At 47.7% G+C, this 11582-nt stretch overlaps 1 protein-coding gene across 4 annotated transcripts in view; it reads right to left on the reverse strand.

Moving 5' to 3' along the window:
* The window catches only part of LOC129710601 (bridge-like lipid transfer protein family member 2), a 56686-nt gene extending 46795 nt beyond the window's left edge, over positions 1-9891 (reverse strand). For all 4 annotated transcript variants that reach the window (XM_055657727.1, XM_055657726.1, XM_055657725.1 and 1 more), the window contains exons 1-5: positions 9685-9891; positions 3297-3423; positions 2799-2848; positions 690-843; positions 404-522 (exon numbers count right to left, since the gene is read on the reverse strand). In XM_055657727.1, coding sequence (XP_055513702.1) covers positions 404-522; positions 690-843; positions 2799-2848; positions 3297-3423; positions 9685-9749 — 515 coding nt within the window. In that variant the 5' untranslated portion in view covers positions 9750-9891. The remainder of the gene's footprint in view (positions 1-403; positions 523-689; positions 844-2798; positions 2849-3296; positions 3424-9684) is intronic.
* Between the last annotated feature and the right edge of the window lie 1691 nt (positions 9892-11582).

Raw genomic sequence — 11582 nt, forward strand, 5'->3', positions numbered from 1 at the left:
GGGATAAATTTGTGTAATTTGTGTAAACAGTATTGAATGTATGTATAACCTCTGAGAATGTTGGATGGAGTCTTGTAAGGATCATGCATTGGATATATTTATTTCTCGAATAAAGTATATTTTGAAATTAAAAATAAATAAATGCAGGGACACACCAGTGCAGGGATGCATGCACACCCACTGTCAACTGTATGAATTCTATTAGGTCACGCGCCAGACAAGGATGGGCGACATTGTTGGGGCGGTCGGAATGCGTGATTTCCTGAGGCTCCCTCCTCCCCTGTCCAGTTCAGGAACTCATAGGCTGCCTTACACTCCCCACCCGCTGCCCCAGCGCAGCACAGTAATCCCCGGCCTGGCGCAGTCCCCTGCCCACTGACCCGCTCTGCCAACCGTCACGCACCTGCTGCCGTTACAGCAGAAGACAAACATGCAGCTCGAGACGGCCACATGCCACAGGGATTCCAGGATACCGGCATTCAGCACCATCACATTCATGGAGTACACGTGGACTGTAAGCAGCTGGGGGGGGAGGGGAGGAGAGAGGGGAAAAAAATTGCTTTACACAGGGCAGTGGGTAGACCCGTCGACCCTTGCTCACCCCTCCTGTGCAGTGCTGCACCAGCCCCTCCCCTGTTGCTGGTGCTGACCGATCTCTGACGTCCCACGTCCCATTATGCGCCCCTTACCTGCGACACCAGGCGCAACATTGAGGGTTGGAGGGCCCAGTGCTTCTTCCCTGAGTTCTCCCTGGGAGCGGCTTCCGTTGCCTCTTGATCCGTAGCAGCAGCTTGCAAGTCCGCTTGCAAGCGGACCTCTCCCACACACAGGCCGAGGTAGTGACTGTAGCCAGGAATATCGGAGTTAGAGAATCTCCCACACAACTGATTTCAGCCTTTCTTTCCCCTCCCCAAGACAAATGTTGGGCTCACAACACAAGAAAATATCTGTGCCACGGTGGTGCAGCTGGTAGAGGCACTGCCTCTCAGTGCCAGAGAACTGGATTTCGATCTGACCTCGGGTGTTGTCTGTGGGGAGTTTGCACATTCTCCCTGTAGGTTTCCTGCAGGTGTTCCAGTTTCCTTCCACATTCTAAAGACATGCGGACTTGTAGGTGAATTGGCCTCTGTAAATTGCCCCTAGTATGTAGGGAGTGGATGAGAAAGTGTGATAACATAGAACTAGTGTGAATGGTCAACGTGGACTCGGTGGACCAGGAGACCTGTTTCTATGCTGTGTCTCTAAACTAAATTAAACAGTAGGCCACTCAGCCCCTCAAACCTGTTCCACCATTCAATATGACCATGGCTGTTCCATGTTACTTTCAACTCCTCTTCTATGCCAGTTCCTCAGAACCCTTAATTCTTCCATCTTCCAAATATTTATCCATCACCACTTTAAATAGAACTGGATTCATAGCAGATGCTAGTTTAAATCGAAAGTAGACACAAAATGCTGGAGTAACTCAGCGGAACACATAATTGTTACACAATTGTCCCGCTGAGTTACTCCAGCTTTTTGTGTCCACTTTAATCTGGCCTCCACCCCCTCTTGGTCAAAGAGTTGCACGCTCTGAGAGAAGAATTTAACTATTTTTCCTTTCTTGAATAGTGACTACACACTTGTGATTTTCTAAACATCTAGGACCTCCCTAGCATCCAGGGAAGTTTTGTGGAAACTTGAAACAGACCCTTTGGCCCAACTCACACATGCCGAGCAAGATGTCTGCCCTAGTCCCATTTACTTACATTTGGCCCATCTCTCGCTAAACCTTTTTTATCCGCGTACCTGTTCAAATGTCTTTGTAATAGTAACCTCTACCACTTCCCGTGGCAGCTTATTCCATATACCCAGTACCTTCAGTGTGGAAAACATGCCACCGATCCCCTTCAAATCTTTCCCCTTGAATCAATGCGCTCGGAATCAACACTAACCTACCCTGGAGAAAAATCTGTGATCATCCACCTTATCTCTGCCCTCCTTTTTAATAAAGTTTATTTAAAGCCTCAGCCTCCTTTGCTCCAAGGAAAACAACCCCAGCCTATCCAATTTTTCCTCATAACTCAAGCCCTCAAATCCCAGCATCATCCTTGTGGATCTTTTCTTCCTGTAGTATGGCGACCAGAACTGCAGATTGCGGATGCTGCACTGCATAACTCCAGCAGTTAGCTTGTTGCTCCAGATTCCAGCAGTCTCAAGTGTCGTTTCTGAACTGGTATCCACAAGCCTGGACCACTGATGTGGTGACACAAGCTCAAATCTCACCACAGCAACTGGGAACTCCGGGATACTCCCAGTGATCAAAACATATACCGCCAGACTCAGGAACAGCTTCTTCACTTCTGCATCAGACGTCTGAACAGTCCTTCCATAAAGTAGGGTATGAACTTTATCTCTGGAACTGCTACTCCACAGTGCGGACGGCTACCTTCACTCTGCATCTTTCTCTTCACTCTACCTGTTGTACTTGTCTTTGACGTCATTGTATTTATGTATAGCATTATCATATTTGATTGGATAGCGCACAAGCTAACGCGTTTCACTGCGCCTCTGTACATGACAATAATGAACCCGTGAACCCTCTGAACTGTTGTAAAAACCCACGAATATCCATCAGTGAAGGGAATCTGCCATCCTTAGACTTTATGGTGACTCCAGACCGATCACCTTTGCTGTCCCGAGACAGTCTGGCCAACCTGTGGCGTTCAGGGGCAATGCGATGCCTACCCTGTTCATGATGTTTGTATCCAGAGGTGGAAACTGTGGCTGGAGGATGTGTGGAATGGTAGAACACTTACGGTAACTCATGGTTCAGCAGCTTACAGGAGAGCCAGATTCTGTCCACTTCCTGCAAGAAAGTACAGAGCTATAATTGACGGAGCAAGAAACACCGAGGCTCTACGATGCAGGGTGCTGTTACACAACATGGGATGTGCATAAGACGTGCAGGGGTATGTTACACACACTTGGGGTGTGCAGGAGTGTGTTACACAACAGGGGACATGCAGGAGTGTGTTACACAAGCAGAGAATATGCAGGAGTGTGTTACACAAGCGGTGGTTTACCGATTGCAAGATATCTCCCTCCACGATCCAGCTTTCGTATGGTGCCGGAGAGGTGACAGAGTGCCGCTGATCCTCAGTGCTGGACACAGCCAGAGGCCCTACAGAGCCGCACATCGTCCCGGCAGCACCACCCCACAAACCATGAGATTAGCTCTTGGGCACAGAGATCCACCACCCTCGCGGCCAGTGCCCACATTTACACTCACACTCCGGGACAGGGCTCACACTCACCACAGTCCACGGAGCACAGATGTTGATGCTGATGTTGTGGAGCGAGAGGAAGCCCACGGAGCCGATCTTGAGGTCGAGGTGCAGCCAGTTGTGGATGAGATGAGTGACGATGCGGGACAGCAGCCACCTGCATGGGGAGCAACACGGTCAGCAGAGCTGTTGATTTCATTGTTCTATCTGGGACATATGACAATAAAACACTCTTGACTCTTGACACAGCTCCTGGCATCATGCAACACTGGGGTACAGTACTGGTAGGGACGGGTCTGTCACGGCATAACGGGGTACAATAGACAATAGGTGCAGGAGTAGGTCATTCGGCCCTTCGAGCCATTCAATGTGATCATGGCTGATCATCCCCAATCAGTACCCCATTCCTGCCTTCTCCCCATATCCTGTGACTCCGCTATTTTTAAGAGCCCTATCTAGCTCTCTCTTGAAAGTATCCAGAGAACCGGCCTCCACCGCACTTCGAGGCAGAGAATTCTACAGACTCACAACTCTCTGTGAGAAAAAGTGTTTCCTCGACTCCGTTCTAAATGGCTTACCCCTTATTCTTAAACTGTGGCCCCTGGTTCTGGACTCCCCCAACATCGGGAACATGTTTCCTGCTCTTATATGTTTCAATAAGATCTCCTCTCATCCTTCTAAACTCCAGAGTATACAAGCCCAGCCGTTCCATTCTCTCAGCATATGACAGTCCCGCCATCCCGGGAATTAATCTTGTAAACCTACGCTGCACTCCCTCAATAGCAAGAATGTCCTTCCTCAAATTAGGGGATCAAAACTGCACACAATACTCCAGGTGTGGTCTCACTAGGGCCCTGTACAACTGCAGGTGGACCTCTTTGCTCCTATACTCAACTCCTCGTGTTATGAAGGCCAACATGCCATTCACTTTCTTCACTGCCTGCTGTACTTGCATGCTTACTTTCATTGACTGATGCACAAGGGCCCCCCAGATCTCGTTGTACTTCCCCTTTTTTTCCAACTTGACACCATTTAGATAATAATCTGCTTTCCTGTTTTTGCTACCAAAGTGGATAACCTCACATTTATCCACATTAAACTGCATCTGCCATGCATCTGCCCAGTCACCAAACCTGTCCAAGTCACCCTGCATTCTCATAGCATCCTCCTCACAGTTCACACTGTCACCCAGCTTTGTGTCTTTTGCAAATTTGCTAATGTTACTTCGAATCCCTTCATCTAAATCATTGATGTACATTTTAAATAGCTGCAGTCCCAGCACCGAGCCTTGTGGTACCCCACTAGTCACTGCCTGCCATTCTGAAAGGGACCCATTAATCCCTAATCTTTGTTTCCTGTCTGCCAACCAATTTTCTATCCATGTCAGTATTGGTGGGGACGGAGGCAGTGGGCAGAGGGTGGATTCTGGTCTCCTTCCCGACACAGGGGAGTTGTTACACAGCAGACAGCAAATCTTTTGAATTAGACTGTCAACCAAAGCTCTGTGCACCCTCTCAGCTGAATATAAATCCTTTCATAATAAGTGTCTGGTGAACCAATATAACTCTTGACCAAGATTATTGGGAGATAATCTGCTCATTATCCAGGTATGTTTGTGGGGATTTGTTCTGCACAGATCGAGACTGGTCTCTACAGGACAACAAAAACATTTCTGTTTGAGGAGAGTTGTGACAGGTTCTACTGAGGTGCGAGTCTTAGCACTGCAGGATGTTGCTGTTAATCCCAGCCAGAATGTTGATGGATAGGTTACAACAGTGAGTGTCTCTATCATTTGGGCCTCCGCCTGCCAAAGCTTGGCGCGCAGCAGATCACTGTGCATGCAGACCAGCCAAGGAGCCTGGCCGATTCCTGCCGAAGGTAGAGACAAAAAGCTGGAGTAACTCAGCGAGAGAGGCAGCATCCCTGGAGAGAAGGAATGGGTGACGTTTCGGGTCGAGACGTGGGTAACAGTCAGAGTTAGCCATGGGAAACTGACTCGACATTCACCCCAAGATTAAACTGGGGGTTTAACCTCTCCTATCAATTACCTGCTGGCTGTGAGATCATCCGGCCCAAGATTCTTGTGATGCCAATGAAGACCATCAGAATGCATTACGGTCACATTTGATTAGAAAGTTGCTCAAAGATGCAACTGACTGTTTGACCGCCATTCCTGAAGTCAACGTAAGACCCTGCCTACTGGGTAATTACTACCACAACAATTTCAGGCTTTAGCTATCTTTCAAACTACAACTCACTCTCTCTCTTCCCAAACCACAGGAAATTGCAGACTTGTGAATGCAGCCCAGTGTATCAAGCAAACCATCCCTCTTTCCCCCACCCACCAACTCCATCTGCACCAAGCTGCCTCGTGAAAGCAGACAACATATTCAAGCACCACTTACACTTGGTTATTCACTCTTCTCCCCTCTCCTGTTGGGCAGAAGATACAAAAACTTGAAAGCACGTTCAATCAGTCTGACAACCGCTTCTTGCCCCCACTGTTACCAAACTCTGAAGTGCCATCTCGGGCCCTCATAGCCCCCCAATAATATTGCAATCTCAGTCACCGAAGCCGAAATCAGAAGATCCTTCAGGAGGATGAGCCCATGGAAAGCATCTGGACCTGATGGTGTGCCTCGTTGCATACTCAAAACCTGCGCAGATCAACTGGCTGGAGTTTTTGCGGATATCTTTAACTTCTCATTACTGACATGTGAGGTTCCCACCTGATTTAAAAGGACATCAATAATACCGGTGCCCAAGAAGAGGAAGGTGACGTGCCTCAACGACTACCGATTGGTGGCACTAACATCCGTGATGAAGAAGTGCTCTGAGAGGTTGGTTATGGAGAATATAATCTTCTACCTTAGCAAGAATCTGGACCTACTACAATTTGCTTACCACAATAGATTAATGGCAAATGCAATCTTGCTAGCTCTCCACTCTGCACTGGATCACTTGGACAATAAAAACACATACATCACACCATTATTCATTGACTACAGGTCAACGTTCAACACCATCATCCCCTCAAAAAATTGTTACCAACATCCAGGAGCTGGATCTCTGAACATCCTTTTGCAAATTGATCCTCAACTTCCTCATCAACAGATCACAATCGGTATGAATTGGCAACAACACTTCAGCCTCGATAACCATCAGTACAGGGCACCTCAAGTCTGCGTGCTCAGCTCCCTTCTCTACTCTATACACATAACGGTGTAGCCAGACAGTTTCATCTTTAAATTCGCCAATGACACCACCGTTGTTGGACAAATTACGAGTAATGATGAGTCAGTGTATAGGTGGAAGATCGATCGTCTGATTGAATGGTGCCAGTACAACGACCTGTATCTCAATGCCAGTAAAACACAAGGAACTGATTGCTCACTTTAGAAGAGGAAGGTCGAGGATTCAGTCTTGTCTTCATCAAAGGGTTAGCGGTAGAGAGAGTCAACAACTTCAAGTTCCTGAGGTAACTCAGCATCTCTGGAGAGAAGGAATGGCGATGTTTCAGGTTGAGACCCTTCTTCAGAGTGATGTTAGGGGAGGGGGGAGGGGGCAATAGACAATAGGTGCATGAGTAGACCATTCAATGTGATCATGGCGGGACAAAGAAGAATGTACTCGGACAGAGTAAGACTAGTGGGAGAACGGGGAAGGGGATGGAGAGAGCAAGCAAGGGCTATCTGAAGTTAAAGAAGTCAATGTTCATACCGCTGGGGTGTAAACTATCCAAGCAAAATATGAGGTGCTGTTCCTCCAATTTACGCTGGGCCTCACTCTGACAATGGAGGAGTCCAAGGACAGAAAGACACAAAATACTGGAGTAATTTAGCGGATCAGGCAGCATCTCTGGAGAGAAGGAATGGGCTACGTTTCAAGTTCCTGGGTGTGCACATCTAGGAAGATCTGTCCTGGACCCAGCACATTGATGCAATCAGAAAAATAGCTCATCAATGCCCCAACATCCTTAGAAGACTACAACATTTGATATGTTGACAATTACATTCTTGAACTTCTACAAGTACACAGTCTAGAGCATGTAGAAATATAGAAAATAGGTGCAGCAGTAGGCCATTCGGCCCTTCGAGCCTGCACCGCCATTCAATATGATCATGGCTGATCATCCAACTCAGTATCCTGTACCTGCCCACTCTCCATACCCCCTGATCCCTTTAGCCACAAGGGCCACATCTAACTCCCTCTTAAATATAGCCAATGAACCGGCCTCAACTACCTTCTGTGGCAGACAATTCCAGAGATTCACCACTCTCTGTGTGAAAAATGTTTTCCTCATCTTGGTCCTAAAAGATTTCCCCCTTATCCTTAAACTGTGACCCCTTGTTCTGGAACTGTGACCCCTTGTTCTGGAGTCATTGACTGGATGCATCACGACCTGGTTCAGCAACTCCAATGCCCAAGAACGAAGGAGATTACAAAAAGGTGTGAACACTGCCCGGTGTATCACTGGTACCGACCTCCCCACCATTAAAAATAATCAGAAGGCGCTGCCCTGAAAAAGCAGCCAACATCATCAAGGACCCACATCACCCTGGCCATGGTCTCATTTCAATCCTGGCATTACGAAAAAGGTATAGGAGTCAGAACACCGTGATCTCCAGGTTCAGGAACAGCTTCATCCCAACACCCATCAGGCTATTGAACACGACAAAAAACAACTAATCTTCAAACTATGAACCGTCTTTGTTGCACTAGGACTTTGTGCTTTTGGTTTGTTTTGCATTATATCGAGTCTTTTTATTCATTGAACCTTTTTTTGCTTGTTTATTATATTATCTATTGAGTACTGTGTTTACAAATCTGGTGTGAATTTCATTCTTCAAGGAGCATTTCGGTACATATTTCAGTATTTTGGTATATATCTTAATTAAAAATTCTTGACCACTCATACCCAAGGGATGAGTTCACGATCTTCCTTATTCAGCCCTTATATATATTTTTAAATCGGCACTTAATCTGCAGCGATAACACTATATATGCTGCACTTTACTTATTTTTTCTTTTGCACTACCTGATACACTCATGTATGGCATAATCTGCCTGGATACAATGCAAAGCAAAGTTATTCACTGCACACATGAGACTGATGAACCAACCAACTCCGGCAACAACAATGTGTATTTAAATCCAGTCACCTTGCAAAATATTCCAAGGCGCACCCAGACAAGTTATCAAACTAACATTGACATTAACTCAAGGACAGATGTCAAATGATTGGTCACAAGATGCAATTTAAGGAGTGACTTGTCGGAGAGAGGTGATTGTATTAGAGAAGGGAGAGGCTGTAAAATGGAAGAATGCTGAGATCTCTGAGTTATTGGAAAGAGATGGTGCTATTGATGGATTTGTACACATGTATATAAAATTTAAAAGATTCTCCCAGTTCTCTCTCCCTCCCCACCTTGTTCTGCACCATGTGGGATTCCCCAAATGCCCTAAATCATGCTTGAACCGTGACCGTGCGTTCAGAACCTACAGGAGTCATACAGAAACAGGCCCTTTGGGGCTCCACGTCGATACATTACTAATCTTGATCAATCACATTAGGTGAAGAGCATTCTCTGCCTTGACAATTCAAGTACTTGGCGAGATGCTTGTGAGAGTCTCTGACTCCACCATCTATGTAGGCATTGCCTTCCAGGCTCCAACCAACCTCGGTGTGATAAAACATCCCTCTCAGGTCCCCTAAATCCTCTAAACTATCATCTTAAACTTTTTGTCTGAGATACCAACAGATACAAAAGAGGGATATCATAGAATTAGTGTGAGCAGATGCTTGATGTGGACTCAGTGAGCCAAAGGGCCTGTTTCCACGCTGTACCTGTACCTATCTATCTTTCAATCTATCAGGTTCCTTACGTCTGCAACCTGTGCTCAATGAGGGTCACAGGGAAACCAAAAGCAAAGGAAGCCGGCTATCCTCTATGGCCGAGGCAAGGAGAAAACCGCACCAGGGAAAGAAAGCTCCTAACTCTCATCTTCCGCAGCTCAAGGCAGCAGAAACGTCATGGCCACCGAAATACTTCCTGGTCAGTGGTCAGTGCTGTGACATCGGATACTCAGAGCCAGCCCATACACAACAGGATCCCACGGGCAGCAAAGTAACAACAGCCAGTGGTCGGAGGATGGAGCAACAAGATCAAACCAAGTCAAAGAGAGACACACTTGCCCGAGAACTGACCCGAACTTTGAGTCAGCTTATACAAATGAGGCTCCCTCACCGCCCCTCCTACAGCGCGGCGCTCCCTCACCGCCCCTCCCACAGCGCGGCGCTCCCTCACTGCCCCTCCCACAGCGCGGCGCTCCCTCACCGCCTCAGGACTGCAGCCGACGCCAGCTCCCGCCTCCACTCATTACCATAATTTATGCGCCCCCCGCGAGCGGGACTCACCGGCCCAGCAGCAAGAGCGCGAGCGCACCCGCCGCCAACGACACCACGACCAGCACCAGCACCATGGTGCCCGCTGCCCGCGGGTCAGGGGTCGCGACCCCCACCCCAGCCGCCGGACGTGATGTGCCGCGCAACCACCGGAAGCAGGACCAGGGACACAGAGGCGGACACCAGCCTGGTACACAGGGGCGGGGCTTAGCCCAGATCACAGGGGTGGGACTTGGCCTAGGACACAGGTACAGGTACACATGGGCGGGGCATATCCTGCTATTTATTATTGCCCTATATTTGTTTTATTATTGAGTATGTGTGAATGTGTATATATATATATACACACTGGACTTTGTTTTCTCCCGTTGCGTACTATGTTTACATGTTCTGTTATGCTGCCACAAGTAAGAATTTCATTATCCTATCTGGGACGGACGACAATAAAATCTCTTGACAGCAAATTTCCCTCTTGACTACACAGGGGCGGGGCAGAGCCCGGTATAGGGTGATTTCACCAAAGGTCAAATGAGCGTAGATCCCCCCTCACGTGACCGAAAATTCTGACTGGAGGACATCTCTCAGTTTGGTACATGTAAGTGAATGGGGAAACACGTATAGTCGGGGTGACACAGCGACCTAAATGGCAAAACAAAAGATAGAAAGTGGGAAGGTAGAAAGCCGCGGAAATGAACAGCTGACAATCTGGAATTTTAAGAGGGAATTATCGCGCTCGCTGAATTTCCAGTAAGTTAATAATGCTTGGTACGAGCAAATGGGCGGGCTTCACTGACAGACTGTTTTCCACGGGTGGGAAAGTGCGTGTTTCCCCATTCACTTACATGACAGCAAGATGATCCTAGTGAGGGGGGATCTTTTTGGTTGGTGAAATCAGGGCCTGGAACGAGGGAGCCAGCTTGGTACACATGGGCGGGACTGAGACTGTTACAGTTGACAGCCCGAGAGCAGCCAGGAGTCAAGAGGGAAATTAAACTGCAAGAGACTGCCGATGCTAGAAACTTGAGTAAATCACAAAAGTCCCTTTCTCTTTGATTCACAGCCAGGCACTGGTGGGTTGTCACTGCGAGGTATACAGCACGGAAACCCACCTTGTTCAAGTTCAAGGGTTCAAGAGAGTTTATTGTCATGTGTCCCAGTTAGGCCAATGAAATTCTTCAGCACAACAGAATATTGTCCATGCCCCGATCGAGTTGGTTTCAAACTTTGTGAAGCTGCAGCCTTCCAGGTAGATGGAAAATGTTTCATCACCTAGCTGAGCCATAGAGATGGTGCAAAGATAATGTGACAAATGTTAAGTGCATGGACGAACTCCATCCAGGCAAGTGGAGTAAGTCCAAACACTCACCATTTCACCTTTGTAGATGGTGGACAGAAGACATAAGGAACTAGATGCTAGAATGTTTAAGATGGAACTGCAGATGCTGGAAAAATCGAAGGTAGATAAAAATGCTGGAGAAATTCAGCGGCTGAGGCAGGATCCGTGGAGTGAATGAATAGGCGACGTTTGGGGTTGTGACCCTTCTTCAGACTGATGTGGGGGTAGGGGGCGGGAAGAAGAAAGGAAGATGCGAGGCAGTGAGCTGTGGGAGAGCTGGGAACGGAAGGGGAAAGAGGGAGAAAGCAAGGACTACCTCAAATTGGAGAAGTCAATGTTCATACCGCTGGGGTGCAGACTACCCCAGCGAAATATGAGGTGTTGCTCCTCCAATTTACGGTGAGAGTCACTCTGGCCATACACAAAGTGCTGGAAGAATTCAGCATCAGGCAGCATCTGTGGAGGGAAGGGGTCAGCAATGTGTCCGGTCAGGACCCTACTTCAGACCAACAGTATTAAAGGAGGAGAAAAGAGAGGTGTTGGGCAGGACAAATCCTGGCCAGTGATAAGTCAG

Source organism: Leucoraja erinacea, chromosome 28 (assembly GCF_028641065.1).
Source record: "Leucoraja erinacea ecotype New England chromosome 28, Leri_hhj_1, whole genome shotgun sequence".
NCBI lineage: Eukaryota > Metazoa > Chordata > Chondrichthyes > Rajiformes > Rajidae > Leucoraja > Leucoraja erinaceus.